Here is a 22,445-nt window from a genome sequence, read left to right on the forward strand (position 1 = left end):
TTTTCCAGATGTTGGTAAGAAAACAAATGTATTCCTAGCCTTACTAAAAGCTGACAGACCCCCTAACTGCTTAACTCTTCTGGGGAAGTGAGTATGTCTGAGGACGTGGCAGCATGGTGGCCCAGGTGCACTATGTTACAATGCGCTGCTGACTGTACGGCTAACACCAACATTTTAGAAAACCATCAAACACGGCAGGTCTTCAATAAAAAGTACTACTCATTTGATCTATTTCTTCTGACTAGAAAAATATTTTCTTGGGCTTGGCATTGTGGCTAGGTGAGTTAAGCTGCCGCCTGTGGTGTCGGTATCCCATATGGGCACCAGTTTGAGTCCCGGCTGTCCCACTTCTGATCCAGCTTCCTGCTAATCTGTCTGGGAAAAGCAGCAGAAGGTGGCCCAAGTGTCTGGGCCCCTGCGACCCATGTGGGTGAGGTCCGAAAGAAGCTGTTGGCTCCTGGATTCTGGTCTTGGCCTGGTCCAGCCCCAGCTGTTGTGGTCATCTGTGGAGTGAACCAGCAGATGAAGATCTCTCTTGTATCTCCCTCTCTTTCAAATAAATAAATAAATAAATCTCTTTTTAAAAACTCTTTTTTCCTTTAGGTGTTGTAAGTATTTACTCCTTGTAGAGTATCAAAATAAACAGCAAAATTTTTTAAATTCCATATATTCCTATTGCCAAAGATAACCTTTATTAACATTTTGATATCCTGTACAAACTTGTAAGCAGTTTTCTATGTATAAATGCGTATAAACATATACACATTCATTTCTTTAAATATAAAACACACACAGACTGGTGTGTGTGTGTGCACGCTTTGATTTTTATCCCCAGGTACTAGAAGAGCATATTTTCGGGTCAGCAGGAATCAGTATCGTCATCCGGAACAGCCACCTTGGCTAACATGAGAGTGCACCGAAGCTAAATTACTCTCAGATGGTGCACAGCTTTCAGTACGAACGTAACTGCAGTTTCTGAGACTCGATGACAAGCAACTGCCACTGCAGTCCAAAGGCAGAGACGTGCAGGCCAGGAGGCAGTTACAGCGAGTCAATCAGACAACACACAAGGCACCGTCTCTGAAGAAGGACCGGGAAGCACTGTGGCCCTCGGAACCCCTCTCTGAGCGATGCTGTCCTGTGGAACTAGTCCAGCAGGAAAACAGGGAGCATTCCTGACCTCTGGAACTCGGCGTGATTTTGAATCTTGAAAACGCTCAGCTTTGTAAGAATTTTTGAAAAGTAAAAAGTAACTGAAACTATAAAAACAAAGGTACACAGCAAAATTTCCCTTTTGTTTGGTGTCTTTCCAACAAGTATTTGAGAAATCCCTAGTGCAGCCAAGCAGGCTCTAATGAGGAGTCAGATCAGACACGCTTCTGCGCGTGGTCCTGCCTGGTGGCCGGAGATCGGCCAGGCTCACGGGGCGGAAGTAGCTGGCTCTGCAGCCCACACGATGACCCTGACACTCACACGCCTCCCCTCCAGTGCCCCCGTCACCTCGAAAGCGTGCCTTTCCCTCATGCATTTTATCACAGGAATCCTGTTTTGTCCTGGCTCCAGTCGTAAGCAAAGCCAAGACTCATACCACCAAATGAATAAAACAAACATTCTCTCTGTGAATGGAACACACTCCTCAGTGGGATCTGATGGGTGAGCCCAAGGATACGTCCGAGAGGAAACAGAAGCAGCATCCGAAGCAGAAAGAGCACAGCGCACACGTGAAAGCAGAGGGAATGATCTGGGCAGCGGTGCGCCACGAGCCACGAGCCACGAGCCACGAGCCACGGCGGGCCCAGCCCAGTGCTGCGCGACGCCAGCCCCACGGGGGTTCCGACGGGAAGCAGCAGGGAGCAAGTGCAGCCTGCCCTGCAGTTCTAACCGATACTAACTGCTTTCGGGTAGCACTGCCTCCGCTTGGTGGAACCTGGTCTTCCTGGAACACTGGTTTCTTCTTCATCGTGTAAATCGAGCTCCTCCTCATACTTAACAGTCTCTTTCCCAACTGGCATCAAATGCTCATCCAGTTCACCTACAAAGTTTTAAAAGAGAATTAACACAATCGAGACTTCTGCTTTCTAACTAACTAGTAAACAATCTATTTTCTTAAATATTTATTTGCTTTCACTTACTTGAACAGGCAGACACAGAAAGATACCTTCTATCCACTGGTTCGCTTCCCACACACCTGCAACAGCCAGGGTTGGGCCAGGCTGAATTCAGGAGCCTGGAGCTCCACTCTGGGCCCAGGGTAAGTCCCAGGCCCACTCACCTGAGCTCCCAGGATGCGGTGGCAGGAAGTCAGATGGGAAGCAGAGCAGCCAGGGCTCTCTAAAGGGCCCTCTGATAGGGGGTGCAGGTGTGCGAGGGCTGGTTTAACCAGCAGTGCCAAAGCCTGCACCTGTAAATAATCTACAACAGTCAGGAAGTTAACTAAAGTGATGAACACTAAGGTATCTGCATCTTTAATAACATGAAAGTGACCATAGCTGCTACTCAGGCAAAATCCACTGTGCCATTCAGACTACAAATTCTATCCTAAGATTCAAAAATAAAAACATTTAAACAGGACAACATCACATATCCCTTCTGAATAAGCAGGCCATGGAAAATAAGTCGTGTGTGTGTGTGTGTGTGTGTGTTTTAAGTTTAATTTGTATATCAGCATAGACTGAGAGGGATTAAACCCTGGTTCATAACTCAGAGTTAAAAAAGACCTTCATGTAAAGGACACCAAGAATTGATAGTTGTTCGCAGTTAAGCTGCGGAACACAAGGAGCCTCCACGGCGCTGCAGGGTCTTCAAGTTCCATAACAGCATTCACATTCCCCAAAACACACCAAGAGCGGCAAGCTCAAGGCTCTACACAACGCTTAGAAACCTAGACGGGGCCGGCGCTATGGCGTACCGGGTAAAGCTGCCGCCTGCAGTGCCGGCATCCCATATGGGCAACGGTTTGAGTCCTGGCTGCTCCACTTCTGATCCAGCTCTCTGCTGTGGCCTGGGAAAGCAGTAGAAGATGGCCCAAGGTCTTTGGCCCCTGCATGCATGTGGGAGACCAGGAGGAAACTCCTGGCTCCTGGCTTCGGATCGGCGCAGCTCCAGCTGTTGCAGCCAATTGGGGAGCAAATCAGCAGATGGAAGACTTCTCTCTCTCCCTGCCTCTCCTTCTCTCTCTGTGTATCTCTTTCAAATAAATAAATACATCTTAAAAAAAAAAAACCTATACATTCCTTGATATGCTTTTTATAATGCATAAGCATTTTATTCTCATTTGCATATGTTTTTCAAACATCCTTACCAATTTTGTGCAGTTTTTCACAGCAAATGAGAGCTACAACTCTTTCAGCCAACCGTACACAACTCATTGGTGGACCCTGAAAATAACAAGAGACATTTCCATTTCATGTACGTGCAGCCGTGTTATCATTAGCACACAAAACCTGGACGAGAACTCTGCTTCAGTACCTTCGAAGTTCAATTCACCAGAACAAAGTTTATTTTAAAAAATGCCAGCAAGTTTTATAAAAAATCTTTATCTGAATATCTGAAAACTCCATCTTTAGAACCCCTCTGCTAATAAAAACTGTCATAACTAAGATTCTATTCATTCTGATCAATTTAAATATCAGTAACATTTCGAAACCCTCATTTTTACTAATACACAAACGTGCAATAAAAAACCAAAACAAAGACACACTAGGATGAAACTGTAACAAAGATTAACAGTATTGAGTGCTTTTTAGGTGCAACGGGAATTAGTGACGCTGGAATATCTGGAAATCAGTATTGGGACCGAGGACAGCATTACAAATGCAGATTCCTGAGTAAACAACAACAAGATAACTGGAGCCGCCCAACTTGAGCGAAGTGTGTGTCCCTGTAACTAGATCAGCCACAGCTGCATGACCCTCTCAAACACGGCTCTATAGCAGGGGCTGAACATGCAGACTGAACATGCGGCTGACCACAAACGTGCTCTAGAAATCTGCTTTTTAAAGCAGATTCTACAGCCACACTTACCTCGTGCATATCTTACAGAAGCTGAAAAAGAATCCATTAATGACACACTTTAAAAGGCACATTCATTTCTTCTTCTAAACTTACAACAATGGAGGCTCGCAGAGGTGAGTTAATTGGCAGATACAGAGTGGAATAAAAGGTACCATCAGGCAACTCTCGGGTCCTGCATTTAGGGGCCAGGTGAGTGAACGGATCACTTGGTAATCTGGCACAGTATCTGTGGGGAGAGAGATCCTGGGCTGAATCCACAGCGTGTACTGACACGCACGACCAAGCCTCGCACCCGTGCTGGCCCCTCCCCCCCTTGCCGGACTGGCATAGCCACAGGGAGCTGCCACCTCGCCGCTTCTCTCTTTGAATCACACAGAATGGTGCCATCAAACAGAACTTCCCGTGAACGGTCCCGGCTCTGCACTGTCTGCCAGGCACTCAATGGCTGCCGGGTGCCTGGAATCTGACGTGTGCAACCAGGGACCACGTTTTTATTTAAAGTGAACTTTGCCACATACATGAAGGATGGCACACAGAAACTATTCCGGATCTGTGAAGATAATTTAGTTCTTAGAAATGTCATTATGAGCTCAGCAAGTGTACATTAAAACATACTAAAAAATACAATAATCATAATCTCATGTAACTGCTAATGGAAAATTCAACGTTACCTAACATCTGTGGCATAAAACAGCGAAGTTCACGATTTAGAAAAGAAAAATTAATGAGCACAATAAAATTAAATGAAACCCAAGTAAAATGAGCACGTCTCCATTCTGTGAGCCCAAAGAGTGAAATGTAACTGCACAGTACTGTGCCTGCAGGCTGTGAACACCACCACGCCCCACCACGCCCCCGGGCTCGGGCTCGCCGCACGCAGACCCGGGCACCTACCTGTTGATGTGCCCGATGGCCGTGTTGATGGTGACCCGCGGGCCGCCGTCATCAGGCCTCAGCACATACGGAGGGAAAACGTCGTCGTCGTCCACGACAGGATCCACGTCAGTCTCCCCAGTGTCGACCGACGTGGAGCACTTGTTTCTCAGGATCTGGCGGTTCACAAACAGGCGTTACCGCGGGAACAAGCGTCTCCTCTGCCGGGCCAGGCGCCCGCTTCTGTAGCTCCAGAAAAGCTCTGGATGCAGAACACCCCCGTCTCCCACACTCTGCTGCGCCTGTCACGTCACCGCCCTCTGTGCCCCAGGTGGTCAGTGCACACCTCCGGGGCGCACTCCAGACACCCATCCTCGACAGCCCAGGCACCTTCCCCACCCCCACCCCACCCCCCGCTGCCGCACTGTGACCTTTCACATACGCACAGTGGCCTGCGGCTTTGCCTCCCTCTCAGCTCCTGACGTGGGCACACTGCACGCTCCTGCGGAAGCCACGCAGTCGCTGAAACTGCTCTATCTACTTCTAGGCACACAAATAATACCGAAGACGCCATATTACTTTTTTGAACTTACCTTTTCAATAGCTTTGTAAGTTTTAAGATCTTCTTCAAAACTTTTTATTTTGTCTGTATCTGCTAACATTATATAATTAGAGATTGGCGCCCTTGCCCTTCCTTTAGATTGAACATAGGATCGATACTCTGTAGGCAAATCAAATCGAACCACCAAGTTGCATTTTGGTATATCAACACCCTCTTCTACAATACTCGTTGCAATGAGCAGGTTGGTCTCATGCGCTCGAAATTTTCGAAGTACCTAGAAAACAAATCCACAAAAAAAGAGCAATTCTGAGAAACTTTCAAAGAAAATAATGCAGTAAAATTTAAAAAAAAAATCATGCTGTCCTTTCTAGTCATGATCAATCTTTGAAGCCAAGGTACAGAGATGACCGAATCACAGGAAACCTGCAGTGCGCAGACGCAGAAACGCTGAGTCACTGACAGCGGTGCTCACCTGCACGTGACCAGGGCATCGGAACACATTTCTAGGGGCCGGCACCGCGGCACAGCCGGTTGAGCCACGGCCTGCAGCACCAGCATCCCACACGGACACCAGTTCAAGTCCTGGCTGTTCCACTTCCCATCCAGTGCCCTGCTAATTAATGCACCTGGGAAGGCAGCAGAAGACAGTCCAAGTGCTGGGCCCCTGCACCTACATGGGAGACCTGGAAGAAGCTCCTGGCTCCTGTGCTGCCTTCTGTGGCCATCTGGAGAGTGAACCAGTGGATAGAAGATCTCCCCCTCTCTCTCTCTCCCTCTCTCCAATTCTGCCTTTCAAGTAAATAAATAAATCTAAAAGGAAAGAAAGAATGCCTTTCCGTGCTCCGGAGGCACCCCGTCACAAGCCAGGGAGCCTTACAGCTGCACGCTGGAGAGAGACGGGCTTCTTTACGTCAGGTGGATCTCCCCACTCAAGAGCCCAGATGAACTCACTTCTGGAGTTGTGCTGACCCTCTGTTCCTCCTCAGAGCTGTCTCATGTCTATGAGACTGGGCCAAGATTCCTCAAAAACATCAAATTTTATCACTAAACTCCCTAACTCATTTAGAACTCAAACCCAGGGCTGGCGCGGCGGCTCACTAGGCTAATCCTCCACCTGCGGTGCCAGCACACCAGGTTCTAGTCTCGGTCGGGGCGCCGGATTCTGTCCCGGTTGCTCCTCTTCCAGTCCAGCTCTCTGCTGTGGCCCGGGAAGGCAGTGGAGGATGGCCCAGGTGCTTGGGCCCTGCACCCCATGGGAGACCAGGAGAAGCACCTGGCTCCTGGCTTCGGATCAGTGCACACAGTGCGCTGGCCGTAGTGGCCATTTGGGAAGTGAACCAACGGAGGGAAGACCTTTCTCTCTTTCTCTCTCTCTCACTGTCTATAACTCTACCTGTCAAATAAATAAGTTTAAAAAAAAAAAAAAGAAAGAAAAAAACTCAAACCCACAGACAGGGCATTACTCATTTTTCTGGCACCTTGGGAAATTTTCGATTTAAGGAGTCAGAATTTATTAAAACATGGAAGTCACAGCTTTTTCACACCAGATTTAAAATCCTATCGCTGTCCAATTCGGGGTAAACTGAACAGTCACATAAGCCGGTTTTTAGAGGGTCCAATGTGTCACACTGGCTCCTGGATTCCCCCACCCCTGGAATATCATCAGAAAGCTGGGACTCAAATGCCTTCTAACTTTGAGTTAAACAATAAACTTTGAAAGGTTTTTGTTTCCGAGCAGTCGATGCCGGCTCTCTGCAGTACTGTGAATGGCACTGAGACCCTGGAAAGCGCGAGAAATACACACCACATCCCTAAAACAGCACAGATACCAAAACAGGGCTTAAGGGCAGAAAGAAAATCCTTCTAGGAGAGGGCTTGTCCCTTCAGGGTCCCACGGAATGAACAGGAGTTACTTCTACGTGCTATGTTCACCTGTGAAATGTGGTTATGTGACACCAACCCAACAAAGGAAAACGGATTAAGACAAAAAAAAGATCTGACAGACAGCTATTCGAATTCTGAGCACAGAAACCAGGCTACAGCTACCGCCCAGCAGACAGCTGGCCTGTGTACGAGTGAGTATCCGTAGCACGAAAGACAGAAAGCGCGGGAAACTATGAAGAAGGGGGGTTCTCAAGGGCACCCTGTCTGTGCACTCTGGAAATGGCGATCGTACAACCATCCTGATTTCAGTTACCTCTTCCTGTTTTCTGAATTCCGCTTCCATCTGTTTGTTCCGAGGCTGATTCTTTCCAATGCCATGTCCAGTTATAAAGTTGCTGCTGATATAAGCCAGCTCTGGGTCCTGTTTGCCTGCTTCCTTTATCAATCTAAGAAAATCACACACATTTGGAAGTTAAGAACAGCTGAGGGAAAGCAATTTAGACTTCTGTTTGTAAATTCTCCTTTACAGAAATACCTGCTCTACTTTGCCAACACACCTATCGTATTTTTTCCAACTAGCTTAAACAGAATCACTGCCACACTCACCACACAAACTCTGTGGACCAAGTTCTCATCACGCCAAACTCAGGCTGACAAATACTGACATGAGAGACGCTCACAGTATTTCCAACTTCTAACTGAGTGACGACAACTTATTAGAAACGTGGGCCAGCACCTGCTGCGGCAGGTTAAGCTCTCACTTGTGACACTGCAGGCCCATTTGAGTCCTGGTTCAAGTCCTGGCTGCTCTGTTTCTGATCCCACTGCCAAATAACAAGCCTGGGAGGCAGTAGATGATGGCACAAGTATTTGGGCCACTGCCACCCATACGAGAGACCGGAACAGAGTTCCTGGCTTCCGGCTTTGGCCTGGCCCAGCCCCAGCCATTGCAGCCATTTGGGGAGTGAACCAGCACATGGAAGATCTCTGCTTCTCTCCCTGTGTTGCACTGCCTTTAAAAAAAAAAAAAAAAAAGAATGAAAGATGGGAAGGGGGAGGGGGAGGGGAGGAAGGGAGGGAGGAAGGAACATGGCTCAGGATGGGACCAGACAGAGAAACCTGGGTCCTCACACATCCTGGCTTCTGGACGGAACTTGCAATGCAGCAGCTCAACACACTTCTCCTGACGCGTGCCCAGCATCCACGGTGGCCATGCCCCCTTCTCTACAGCCCTGGTTACAAGAACAAGGACCTGCAAAGAAGTCCGATCCCAAAGAAGAATGTCTACAGCAAAGGAGGCCTCACGCCCCGTGCGTAACGAACGGGTTCCGGCTGTGTGTGAACAAGAACGGCTCGTTCCTGTCATCTCACCCCAACACTTCCCTGGAAGCAGAGCTCTTTGAAAGCAACACCTCGTCACCTCAGTTCCCAGAACCTGCCTGGCCACTGCCCAGACTCCCACAAAGCAGACACCAGGCTGCAGCACCGCAGGCAGAGGATTCCCGCCCCATGCTGTCAGGAAGAGAAGTCTCCGAGCTGCCCACTTCCAGCCTGTTCCTCTCTCTTAACCCAGCTGGCCTTCTGGCCGAGAAATGGCAGAGCTACAGGACAGGATCACATTACATGGACAGCGAAGGTTAGCAGTCAGTGTGGCCATTACAGCCATTCTAGAAAATCTGCATTCAAAAACTCGGCACATGGGATAAATGGTTCCACACCTGACATAAACGACTCCATATGGTTCTTCTTAAGCCATACTACGTAGTATAAATTCCTAACAGAGAACTGCATTTTTAAGTCAAGCCATTCTTTTTGTTAAATACACGAAACAGACTAATATCAAAGAGCTGGAGGAAACCTTGAGTGGCCACTTAGGAGATGGCTGCCTCCCCATCAGCAGAACGCTGGCAGGTCTAGGTTAACTTGAGAGGCCGTCCTGCAGGTCAAGGACTCCAAACCTGCAGCATCAGAAACTTCTTTATTGGGCTCCAAGGTTTAATTACTATCATAAGTGTATGGTACCCATAATAGAAAACAGAACTGCATGCAAACAGCACTCTCAAAAGTCTGAAATAAGGAAAAATTACTTCAGATATAATACATACTTCCAAATTTTGGTTTATCAACCGGAAGGCATTACAGTAGCTTGCATATCAAGCCACTCCTAATTAGGCAGAGAATATATTTACTTTGCCAACATTATCACTCTGGCAGCCCTCAGCTGAGCAATGGGAATACTAACAGATTCACTTATTTTATTTTTTAAAGATTTATTCATTTATTTGAAAGTCAGAGTTACAGAGAGGCAGAGGCAGAGAGAGAGAAAGATCTTCCACCTGGTGTTTCACTCCCAGATGGCTGCAATGGCCAGAGCTGTGCCAATCCAAAGCCAGGAGCCAGGAGCTTCTTCCATGTGGGTGCAGGGACCCAAGGACTTGGGCCATCTTCTACTGCTTTCCCAGGCCATAGCAGAGAGCTGGATCAGAAATGGAGCAGCCGGGATTTGAACCAGCACTCATATGGATGCCAGTGCTGCATACTGGGGCTTTAACCCATGGTGCCACAGCACCGGCCCCCAGATTCACTTATTCTAAGGACAGCCACATGAAATTGGCAAGAGGCCACATGCACATTAACAGACAGCATCTCTGTGGGCAGCAGTTAAAAGCGACACACCCATGCTGATAGTTAGAGGCAGAAATGTCTCTCTGCTGGACCTCACATGAGCCGAGACACAACTAAGGGCTTCTCAGGATGGGCCAACCTCAGGAAATTTACAAGAGACTAACACCAATTGCCTAAAGATTCCATAGTCTCGCTGAATGGGGGAAACAGTCTTACTTGTTTGTTTATGTGTGCCCTGAGTTTAGGGAACTGACTGTCCACAGCAAGCCGTTTGATAGAGACGTTCAGCTGTCCTCTAGTGCAGAGCTTCTGACACCATCGCGCCAAAACCCAGCTTTCTGTTTTGTTTTTTGTTTTTGTTGTTTTTTTGTTTCCCTACTTTCCAATCTATTAGAAACCACTACTATGTGTAAGACTCTGGAATGAACTACCAAGGAGGCAGGTATCTGGCACACAGGTAAGGTGCTGCCTGGGACCCCGCACCCTGTATCAGAGTGCCCACGCTGTACCTGGGAGGCAGAAAGCAACGGCTCAAGGACTTAGGCCCCTGCCATGGATGTGGGAGACCCAGACTGAGTTCCTGGCTCCTGGCGTTAGCCTGGCCCAGTCCCGGCTGCGGCAAGCATTTGGGAAATGTACCAGCAGGATGGAAGATCTTTCTTTCAGATACTTTTTTTTTCAATGAGGCATTAATAACATGAAACTTAAAGAGCACTGGAATTCAAACACTGATTTTATTCTGTTCAGCAAACATACAGCTACTTCAACCTGTCAGAGGCGTTTCCAAAGGCTTGCACTTAATCCTCAGCAGAGGGAAGTCCTGCACCCAGGCCCCAGATGATATATATATATATTTTTTTTTTTTTTGACAGACAGAGTGGACAGTGAGAGAGAGAGACAGAGAGAAAGGTCTTCCTTTGCCGTTGGTTCACCCTCCAATAGCCTCCGCGGCTGGCGTGCTGCAGTCGGCGCACCGCGCCTATCCAAAGCCAGGAGCCAGGTGCTTCTCCTGGTCTCCCATGGGGTGCAGGGCCCAAGCACTTGGGCCATCCTCCACTGCACTCCCTGGCCACAGCAGAGAGCTGGCCTGGAAGAGGGGCAACCGGGACAGAATCCGGCGCCCCGACCAGGACTAGAACCCAGTGTGCCGGCACCGCTAGGCAGAGGATTAGCCTAGTGAGCCGCGGCGCCGGCCAGTATTTTGCTTATACATGAATGTACACAGCCTCCCTCGTTAGACTGGAAATAGGATAACCAAAAACAGGAACTATGTTTGTATAGTAAATTCAGAAAGCTAGATGTATTACTGAAAACCATAAAAAAAATTAAAAATATATACATGTCTTCTGGAATTTCTACCAGCTACTTCAAGTACATTATCAACAATATCTTTAATAGCATCCTTTCTACCTTGTACTTTCCGGTCAATGGGAGAAATTCAAATAAATCCCTGTGTGCCTGATCATAGCAAAAACCTAGCACCAACAATTCCAGGACAGGATAGAGGACAGCAGAACTGCACCCCCACAAATACAGGCATTAAGAACTGGCATCCACTGTGTACCAGGTGACACATCAGTCATTCAAATATGCATTTCCTCTCACCGATGGGCCAATAACAAAGCGAGGTATTATTATTGTTTTACAGATTAAAAAGACTCAGACTTCAAAAAATTTAGTAACTTTTACAAGATATGTACCTAAAAAGTTGAGTAAAAGTAAAAGGAACCGAGACTCCATGGCAAAATGGCGCAAATGGGTTGAGGCAGGGAAACACCGGGCCTGGGCACCCTGCAGTACCAGACAGCCGCAGTGCCCTCGAACACAGAGGGCGAGGGCTTGGCAAAGGATCTCGGGTGCTGATCTCAAAGTGGTCAACGTTGGAACAATGTGGTCAACAACACAGACACCCAGCACTGGGCTATAACCCTAGGCAAGGAAGATGAGCCTTTGCGGTACCGACACGTGGGCCAATGAGCACAGGCACAGGCACGGCCAGACAGGAGAGTCCCAAATGATGCAGGCAGACGCCGCTCTCGTGGGAGCACAGATGAACCCCTCCCAGGAGGGCCGGATTTGGAGACTTGCTCCCAGAGAATCACGTCAGAGAAGGGAAGAACAGAGCAAAGTGGCAACACCGTCTTAGCGTGCAGTGGAGCTTAGCGTCCCCAGGGATGCCTCCTGCTGGTCCCGAGCCCCTGACCTGGTAGGACGAGGGGCGTGTCAGCTCTGCGCATTCTTGCAACACCAACAACCCTGGTCTAGTTCTGAAAAGGATCAGGCAAACCCCAACAGAGGAGCATGCTGCAAACACTGTCCAGACCTCCTCCAGACTGATCAAAAGTGAGGCAGAGACACTGTTAGAGACCAGAGGAGCCTGGGGAGATGTGACAACAGGCGACCTCAGACTACCTTAGAATACAAAGAGGACGTGAACGGGAACATGGCAAAATGCAAAGCCGGTGCAGAGTTTAGTCAACAGTAACGCGCCAAGGTCGGTCCTTCTCACTGTGACGCTGGTGATGCTTACCAGTGGGCAAAACAGGTGAGGCAGTGCGGCAGCAGACACGGGGCTTCTCTGCACTGCCTTCCCGGTCTAAAATCATTCCAACAGCAGTGAACGGGGGAACCGGGAGGGCCGTGAGCCAGGCCTGTGCAGCGCTGGCATCACACTGTTAATAAGGTACATGGTGACAAGGCCACTAGACTTTTAGACTGAAAGCCTTTTTTCTGTCACTTGGTATCTGTGTAACTTCTCTGGGGTGGAATAACAAACTGAGCCCTGGTTTCTTCATTTGTCATATGGCAGGAACACCTCCCCTCCTCCCTCAGAGTGCTGGGAAAATCTTTAAGTACATGAAACAACACTGAACCCCTACGTAAGGTTTGTCAAAGGACAACTGCGCACCTAAGCCTGCGCACACTCCATCCACCACACAGGGCAGCTGTTCCGATTAGGAGGGTACACCACCACCAACAGCTTCACCACCACGTGACAACAGCTTCACCACCGCGTGACAACAGCTTCACCACCACACGACAACAGCTTCACCACCGCGTGACAACAGCTTCACCACCGCGTGACAACAGCTTCACCACCGCATGGCAACAGCTTCACCACTGCACAACAGCTTCACCACCACGTGACAACAGCTTCACCACCGCGTGACAACAGCTTCACCACCACGCGAAGACAGCTTCACCACCACCAACAGCTTCACCACCGCACAACAGCTTCACCACCGCGCGACAACAGCTTCACCACCACGTGACAACAGCTTCACCACCGCGTGACAACAGCTTCACCACCACACGACAACAGCTTCACCACCGCGTGACAACAGCTTCACCACCGCGTGACAACAGCTTCACCACCGCATGGCAACAGCTTCACCACTGCACAACAGCTTCACCACCGCGTGACAACAGCTTCACCACCACCAACAGCTTCACCACCGCGTGACAACAGCTTCACCACCGCGTGACAACAGCTTCACCACCACGCGACGACAGCTTCACCACCACCAACAGCTTCACCACCGCACAACAGCTTCACCACCATACAACAGCTTCACCACCGCACAACAGCTTCACCACCGCGCAACAACAGCTTCACCACCATGCGACAACAGCTTCACCACCGCGCGACAACAGCTTCACCACCGCGCGACAACAGCTTCACCACCGCACAACAGCTTCACCACCGCACAACAGCTTCACCACTGCACAACAGCTTCACCACCATACAACAGCTTCACCACCGCACAACAGCTTCACCACCACACGATGACAGCTTCACCACCGCGCGACAGCTTCACCACTGCACAACAGCTTCACCACCGTGTGACAACAGCTTCACCACCACGCGACAACAGCTTCACCACCACACAACAGCTTCACCACCGCGCGACAGCTTCACCACTGCACAACAGCTTCACCACCGCACGACAACAGCTTCACCACTCACAACAGCTTCACCACTGTACAACAGCTTCACCACCGCATGGCAACAGCTTCACCACCGCATAACAGCTTCACCACCACGCGACAACAGCTTCACCACCACGCGACAACAGCTTCACCACTGCACAACAACAGCTTCACCACCGCGCAACAACAGCTTCCACGCTCAGGAAATCCTCACTGAGGAAGGGGTTCCCCCCCATTAAACCGATGGAAGGAAAGAATCTGGATTTCAGGAAGTTTTCCTAAGCTTATTAAAAAGCTTACTGGAACAAGACCACGATTGTGCATTTAATTAGCTGCTCATAAAATCCGCCACAGCCGCTCTCGATCCAGCACACACACTAAATTCCAGCCACGTCGGATGAAAGTTGATCACAATTAATCTGATCCTTGAAGTCCATAGGAAGTCACTGATTGAGTCTGGATAAACCTTTTCAGGTTAACGTTCATTCCTGTACAGAAAACCACACATCTGCACATAAAATGCCTGCAGAAAACAGGGAAGAAGAAAATGAACCCCATTTCTCCTCTCCAAGCCCCACAAAGTTTGTTTAATGCTTCCACCCCCTGCTGGGGGCAGGGAGGAGCCCACAACCAGCCTGAGCTGGAAGGCTCAGTGCTCAGCTTTTCTGCCCCTCCAAAGCCTCTCTCGGCACCCAGGCAGCACTCCCTGGTCAGCTCCTCTCGTGCCCTGGCAGCCTTCCCGGGGGAGCACCGGGCTTTGGTGTCGAGACGCCCAGGAGCTCTCTGACTGGGGAAAGAACGGGCAACCAGGGTTAGGTTATTAGGATTCTAGAACTGCCTCTGCCGCAGACCAGCAATTTAACTCGGAGCAAATCGCTTCTCCTCCCTGAGGCACTTTCCGTGTTTTATAAGAGTAAGTGGGCTGGATTAGATAGTCAATGAGGTCCCTTTCCGACCCTAAACCTCTGCTTCAGTAACTCAGCCCCTCAAGTCCTCTCCCTCCTGCCCCTCAGCAGGGAAATGACCAGGCTGGAACTGCCAGATGGCTGCCCTCGAGCCCAACGGCTCGTTACTCAGAAAGGTTTTTAAAACCCCAAACATTCAGAAGCAGTTAAGAAAAAAATTCCAAATTACCTCAGGAAACAAAGCTTAATTTTCCCTCAGAGATCACTACTTGCAGAAAAGGCTCGTAGGAATCACTCTGGCCAATTAGTGGGTCTCACAGAAAAGGCGATTGTCCTAAGCACAAAACAAGGATTTTCACGGAAAATCACACATCTACTCGCAAACCAGGAGGACCCTCCGCCCCGCGAGCATCTGACACAAATCAGGCACGGCTCCGCGGCGGGCACTGCATCCAGGAGACAGAAGAGGGAAGGGTCAGAACCCACGACCGAAAATTCGAATGCGCCGTCACCCTCGCCTAGATCCTCGGAACTCTTCCCGACACTGTCAACCTGATTCAGAAAACGTCAGTGCGGAGTCTACAACGAACCCCAACTGCAAGTCCAGCTCCCCTCAGCGTTTCCACTGCGACTTGGAACATTGGTTGTGTTAGAAAACTAAGCTGTTTTTCCCCGGCTCTCACACCACAACACACACAGAGGACTCACGTGACGACTTCCCGCACCAGGGAGCAGCCGGGAGCTCCGAGCAGGGCGCCAGCTCAGAGTCCTCGACACCATCACCTCCAGACGGCGTCAGAGGCCCCAGGCTGAGGGCTCCACGCTCCAGACGCCAGCCACAGCCGCCCTCCCTGTGCTTCTGACCCAGCAGCCAAGTCAGGATTCCACAAGCCCACAGAACTCAGGGAAACGCGTACTTACGTGCACTAGTGTACTAGGAAGGATGCTACAAAGGACCCGGATGAGTAAGGGGAGAGAAGCACAAGGCAGGGGAGGGGGAGGGGCGCCCGCCACCCTCCAGACACCTCCACGTGTTCAGCTACCCAGAAGCTCTCAGAACTCTGTCTTTCTAGAGTTTTATGGAGGTTCCATTACACAGGCAGGAGTGACTAAGTCACTGACCGCTTGCAATCAGCTTAACTTTCAGCTCCTCCCCCCTCCCAGAAGTCAGGGGTGGGGCTCAAAGTTTCAACCCTCCAACCTTGTCTTTGAATATTCCAGGGATTTTCAATTATTTGTCAGAAAAGGGGTAAAAAGACCAATCACGTATTTCACAGTATCACCTTGAGGGAAAAAATCCCAACACATCACGGCCAGTGCAGAGGGCTAAGCCTCCTCCTGTACCCGACGCTCCACTTCCAATCCAGCTCCCTGATAATGCACCTGGGAAAGCAGCTGAAGATGTTCTGAACACTTGGGCCTCGCCACCCTTGTGGGAGACCTGGATGAAGCTTGGCTCCTGGCTCCAGCCTGGCCCAGCCAGGCCATTACAGGCATTTAGGGAGTGAACCAGCAGATGGAAGCTCGCTCTCTCTTTCTCTCTCTCTGACTCTGCCTTGCAAATAAATAAATACATCTTTAACAAAAAAAAGTCACAATACCAAACATAAAATACATGCTAACATGAGCAGAAGGCGAGCGCTCGATGTGCAAGTCCAACACAATGCCAGCACACGATCAACTGAGTCTAACAACTGAGTGCAAAATGAGTGCTATACTTATTGCAGCTTAATTTTTCTATACTTGTTCTCTATTTTAGATGAATTATAATGGATTAGCACCCTGTAAGATCTAAAGTTACAGGGCCAGTGCCTTGGAGCAGTAGGTTAATCCTCCGCCTGCGGCGCCAGCATCCCACGTGGACACAGGTTCTAGTCCCGGTTGCTCCTCTTCCAATCCAGCTCTCTGCTTGTGGCCTGGGAAAGTAGTAGAAGATGGCCCACGTGTTTGGACCCCTGCACCTGCGTGGGAGACCAGGAGGAAGCACCTGGCTTCTGGCTTCGGATCGGCGCAGCTCCGGCTGTTACAGCCATTTGGGGGGTGAACCAATGGACGGAAGACCTTTCTCTCTGTCTCTCCCTCTCATGGTCTGTAACTCTGCCTCTCAAATAAATAAATACAATCTTAAAAAAAAAAAAGACCTCAGTCACATCCAGCTCGCCTTTTAGGGAAGCTCTTGCGCTTGTGCCATCCTTCTGTTCACCCTGGCCGGCTTCCCACACCACTTAGGACACCACACAGCCCCTACTCAACCGCGCCGAAGCTATCAGGCTGGGTCACTTCACACACAAAAAGTGCCTTGTTCTAGAGGGGAAAAATGCTAATCTTCGAGATTTACCTGTTTAAGACAACTGCTGTGTATCTTCTTTCCACAAAAATAATTCCACATAAAATATTGGTAAATGGAGAAGGAAAATTTGTCTCTGGCTTCTCTTTCTCCTCAATTTCTTCATCTTCATCATCATCTTCGGAATCACTCCAAGACACATAATTGTCCTGATTCCTATTATTATACCACTCCACGCTCTCAAACTGCTGCCGCTCATATGGTTTATATTTGCGCAAGATTTCCAGCAGTTTCACTACTTTCGGGGTTACAAACTTCAGGTCCAGTGAGGCAGGTGAGAAGTGCTCTTCGCAGAGTGCGTGTATCTTCCTCAGGAAAGTGTCTGTAAACAGTAAGAACTTCCTGTGCAGCTCCTCTTGCTCGTGTTTGATGTATTTCTGTAATTCCCTTACCATCATGCCAGCGACTTTATCTGCACACCAAGGTCCCAGAACTACCAGCACCGCCCGACAGTCTGATAGGATCTACAAAAAGAGGAAAACACCAATCGTTAGAGAATAATCATGCAGCATTTTCGTATTAGGTTCAGCTGGGATTTAAGCTGTCCTCGGTCTACTCATTCAAAAGAAATCGCCCTACCAATACAGACACTGAGGTTGGCTCCCTGTGCTTGGGGGGGACACCCGTCTTTTCAAGCTCCACTACTGTATATATATGGGGAGGTGGGGCGCGGACCCACGTGCTGAGAGCTGAAAACCGTCTCTTTCCTTCCCAGCAAAAAAAAAATACAAATGTAAAAGGACAAGCGTAGGAAGCTATTCAAACTTAATTTTAAATCTCTGATTATTAGAACTACATCTTTGTCACTTACTACTGCCAAACTACATAAAGAATTATGGAGCAAAGAGATTTTACCATAGATTTCATCTTCGGAACAATTTCACTTTAGCCACTTTTATTCTTACTTGAAGAGCAAAACAATTTTCCTTGAACTTTAACTATGTACAACACCCCTGGTTTCATACATATTCCATTATGAGTATTAGGAGGAGAAAGACTATGGATGAACTGTGGCCAGTCCCTAGCCAGCACTGCCGGCTGAGGGTTCAGCCTGTTCTAGAACCACTGCACGACCGTCCTCTGCTGTCACTTCAAGGAAACCGCCAGGTCGGGGCTCCTCGACGTGACAGCCTCTCCCAATTCTGCTCCCAGAGCCTCCCACGATGCAGCATCTTACTGCTCTAGTCCAGAGCCAAAGGAGATCCACAGCGAGGCTAAACCAAGGCATGGCCACGGGTTGAATACGACCTCTGCAAACATTCAGCGGCTGAGAAACTGTTGCTCTAGGCAAAGTCACCAGGAGGGACATGACGATCACCACATGCTGACACTCAGAACTGGCTGCAAAGTCTGAGAGCAGTGGTTCTCCAGCTTGAATGTGCCAGGGTCAGGAGAGGGGCTGTCCTAACACAACTCATTCAAAACTTAAAATTCAGCTCTGGGAACGCCAGCCCAGAACTTTTTTTTTTTTTTTTTTTTGCAGGGTTAGAGACAGAGACCATCCACTGGTTCACTCCCCAAATGATTGCACTGGCCAATCTGAAGCCAGGATCTTCCTCAGGTCTCCCACGTGGGTGCAGGGGCCCAAGGAGTGGGGCCATCTTCTGCTGCATTCCCAGGTGCATTAGCAGGGAACCGGATTGGAAGTGGAGCAGCTGGGACTCGAACTGGTGCCTGTATGGGATGCCAGCACTGCAGACAGCCATGTAACCTGCTTATGTCAAGCGCCAAGCCCCCAGTCCAGAACTTGCAGCTGAGCAGGTCTAGGGTGGCATCCTAACAACTGGGAGACGGGTGCTGCTCCTGCTGCTGTGGCACCTGCTGCGCTGAGGGCTCTCTCCTCAGAGCTGTACCACTCGGGGACAGGCACTAGGAAACAGAAGAATCCGCTGTCCAAGGGTTCGAGCAGGAACTAAATCACCTGACCAAAAACCTGGACTCACCCTTCTACTTCAAGAGCCATGATGTGAATCCTAACTCTTAGATCATGGGGCTCGGTTTTTAATTACGTATCTGTCAGAGAAACTCAACCTAACAGGGTGTATTCATTGGAAAATGTCAAGGATTTAAAAAGATAAGGCCTTAAACTACAATGTACAGAAAATGGCCTCATGAGAAACATTTTTAGTTTAATATTAAAACTAAACAGACGTCTTATTACACTCAGCATACTTACTTTCTGTGTGCTCACCTGTTTAGAAATTAAAGTAGAATCTCTCTCTTTCGAATGTACAGATATATTACAGTCATTGATAAAGTTAAGTGCTTCTTCTAACTCCACCAGCAGTCGTTCATAGAGGCCGCTTCTGTCAGTGAATGGTCCACAGTCTACCACGATCTCACACGGCTGAGAAGTGGATCTTTAAGATCAGAAACAAAGGTTATCAATATCATAATGGTGAAAATAGCTTTAATTTAAAATTTCTTTTTTCAATAACAAAGGAAAGAGGACACTAGGACTATACGCCAAAATGTAAGCAGTGGGCTATGTCAGTATTGCTTCTCAATATCACTGAATTTCCCATGGAAACATAGCATTTTTGCAAACTAGTAAATTATTACTTAGAAGATATTTTCAAAAAGAGAGGTGAGAAGAAGAGAAAGACGAGGAGCAGGAGGCAAGCACCTGCTGCCTCCCACACCAGCAGGACCACACAGCCCCGGAAGGCCAGCCTCACCCCAGAGGACAGGAAGAAAAAGAAGGCTTGAAGGCACAAAGTGCTCTGTCCAAATAACACTCCAGGCTGCTCTCCTCAGAAGGCTGCCCCCGCTGAGCCCACTGCCTCCCCAACACCCTTGTTTCATTCTAAGAAAAACACTCAATGTTGGTTACTTCTGAGAAGCAGAAGCAGCGATGGCAGGATAATCACAGGGAAGTCTTACCAGTAAATTTATACTATCAGGGGTTTGTAGCGTTTGCAAATTCAATTTTATTTATTTTTTAAAAGATTTTATTTATTTATTTGAGAGGTAAAGTTACAGACAATGAGAGGGAGAGACAGAGAGAAAGGTCTTCCGTCCACTAGTTCACTCCCCAATTGGCTGCAACAGCTGGAGCCGTGCCAATCCGAAGCCAGGAGCCAGGAGCTTCTTCTGGTCTCCCACGTGGGTGCAGGGGCCCAAGGACCTGGGCCATCCTCCACTGCTTTCCCAGGCCAGAGCAGAGAGCTGGATTGGAAGAGGAGCAGCCAGGACCAGAACCAGTGCCTATATGGGATGCAGGCGCTGCAAGTGGAGGATTAACCAACCTACTGCGCCACAGCGCCGGCCCCTCATTTTTATTTTTAATGTGCTCTCATAAAGAAAATTTCCCCAACTTCCATTCATTTGATATAATTCTTTGGCTCTTAACATGCCTTTCATTACAAACAACAACCAGAGGGGCTAGTGCTGTGGCATCACAGATGAGTCACCGTCTACACCGCCAGCATTCCACATGGGCGGTGGTTCAGGTCCCACCTGTTCCACTTCCATCCAGCTCCCCATTAACATGTCTGGCAGGCAGCGGACAATGGTTCAAATGCTTGGGCCCCACCACCCTCATCTACGGAAGCTTCTGGCTTTGGACAGGCCCAGCTCTGGCGGTTGGTGCCATTTGGGGAGTAAACCGGAAGCTCTCTCTCTCTCACTCTCTGTGCCTCTATCTTTGTAACTCTGCCTTTCAAATAAATAAATATTAAAAAAAGACAACCAGAATGACACATAATACCCTAAAATTACATACTATGATTTTATTAAGAACACAGTAAAGACATATTTACAAACTATAATTTTCATTTTTCTTAAACCAGATGAGAATTTACACTTAACAAAAAAACCCACATTTGGAGAACTAGGAACACTTAAACCAATAGATTACTTATCAGTTATTATTTAGCTTCTACTTCTTAGTATATAGACAAGTAACCTAACTTAGGCCAGATCAAACCACAAGGACAGTCTTTCACTTCCAATCATAGACGCTGCTGGCTCAGGACGCGAGAGACTGCCTGTCTCCGTCACAAACCCTGCAGTGCCCATGGCCCCTGGATACTTGTTGGATATATCCAAAGGGTTACTTTCCTCTCCCTCTACAAAAAGAGCGCTTTCCCAAAACCTGCTGAACAACAAGCACACCACAAGCTGCCTCCCACGGGTCTGCACAACTGACCACCAGAGAGCTCATGGAACCACTGTCACCACCATCCCACAGAAGCGGGCAACTCAGTGACTCCCTCGAGGTCATGCAGTTTACAGCGAGACGCCCCTGACTCCACTCCACAGGCCGAGACCCCGTCTCCCAGTGTGTTCTACCTGCAGAACCACCACCTGGTCATCTTCGCCTTAGTGAGGCCGCATCTGATGCAGACACACGACTGCTTTGACGTAACTGAAACGATCTGTAAAGTATACTGCTGAACTCCCTAAACAAACTCGTGTTCTCCCAAGGCATCACAGGAGACAGTTAGGGCAGAACAACAAAGCACACACACAGCGAAGAACGCAGATTTACTGTCCAAGGCCCCAGTGCCCGGCAGCACAGCCAACAGGGAGAGGTGGCCCTTGAGCAACATCACCTCCCAAGGCAGCAGTCCTTCTGCCTGTTACTCCGGGAACAAGGTTAGAGTCTTGCCCTCACAGCCGACTGTGCACAGAAAGAGCTCCAAGTCTTGCACACTCCTTTTAACAACCGTTTCTTGACTTAAACGGTACTGCGGCAAAGTACTCCCGGAGATACTGAGGGTTTACCGTGGGTTGGAACACGCCTCAGAGCCGAGCCAGTCAGAAGCCCGTACCTGTCTAAGACCACCAGGTCAGTTGCAGTTTCAGCATTACTCTGAAGAATCTTCTCCAGCTTCTGAATCTTTTCCTCCAACTCCTCTGGATCACATTTCCCATTTAAAATGGAAGCAGTTAGTCCCAGAATGCGAGGGCATGATGGACAATTTTCACAGAGCTAACATAATAAAAATACTGACAGTAAAGACTTCATTTTGCAAGGCCATAACAAGAGAGACACCTCCATATTGTGACACCCCCAAACCAGCAACAAATGCACATCTGAAAAGGTTTGTGTAGTGGAAACGTGAGTTTACCAAGGACAGCATTACTGCAGCTTGCTTAAAAGGTCATCTTCCCAAAAAGGAACATTCGGATAAGCCACAAAACACAAACAGGGATCTTATGTATCTTATGATGTTTAAAATCTACTGTAGATTTACATGAACACTAATTTATTATTTATGCATTCATACACTGGAACCGTGTTCCCAATATCGGTAACTAATACTATTACTTCTAGTATCCTAGAAGAATCTGGTAGCAG

At 48.7% G+C, this 22,445-nt stretch overlaps 1 protein-coding gene across 11 annotated transcripts in view; it reads right to left on the reverse strand.

Moving 5' to 3' along the window:
- The window catches only part of DICER1 (dicer 1, ribonuclease III), a 74,425-nt gene that overhangs the window by 23,916 nt on the left and 28,064 nt on the right, over nt 1–22,445 (reverse strand). For 10 of the 11 annotated variants that reach the window (XM_089322468.1, XM_089322469.1, XM_089322467.1 and 7 more), the window contains 9 exons: nt 21,916–22,076; nt 19,332–19,500; nt 17,132–17,604; nt 7,647–7,779; nt 5,481–5,723; nt 4,909–5,063; nt 4,108–4,240; nt 3,302–3,377; nt 1,893–2,032 (listed from right to left, as the gene is read on the reverse strand). In XM_089322468.1, coding sequence (XP_089178594.1) covers nt 1,893–2,032; nt 3,302–3,377; nt 4,108–4,240; nt 4,909–5,063; nt 5,481–5,723; nt 7,647–7,779; nt 17,132–17,604; nt 19,332–19,500; nt 21,916–22,076 — 1,683 coding nt within the window. Of the gene's footprint in view, nt 1–1,862; nt 2,033–3,301; nt 3,378–4,107; nt 4,241–4,908; nt 5,064–5,480; nt 5,724–7,646; nt 7,780–17,131; nt 17,605–19,331; nt 19,501–21,915; nt 22,077–22,445 lie in introns of those variants that run through there. The other variant, XM_089322473.1, reaches the window with a different exon arrangement.

Source organism: Oryctolagus cuniculus, chromosome 20, assembly GCF_051225735.1.
Source record: "Oryctolagus cuniculus isolate XC-2025 breed Fujian yellow rabbit chromosome 20, ASM5122573v1, whole genome shotgun sequence".
Taxonomy (NCBI): domain Eukaryota; kingdom Metazoa; phylum Chordata; class Mammalia; order Lagomorpha; family Leporidae; genus Oryctolagus; species Oryctolagus cuniculus.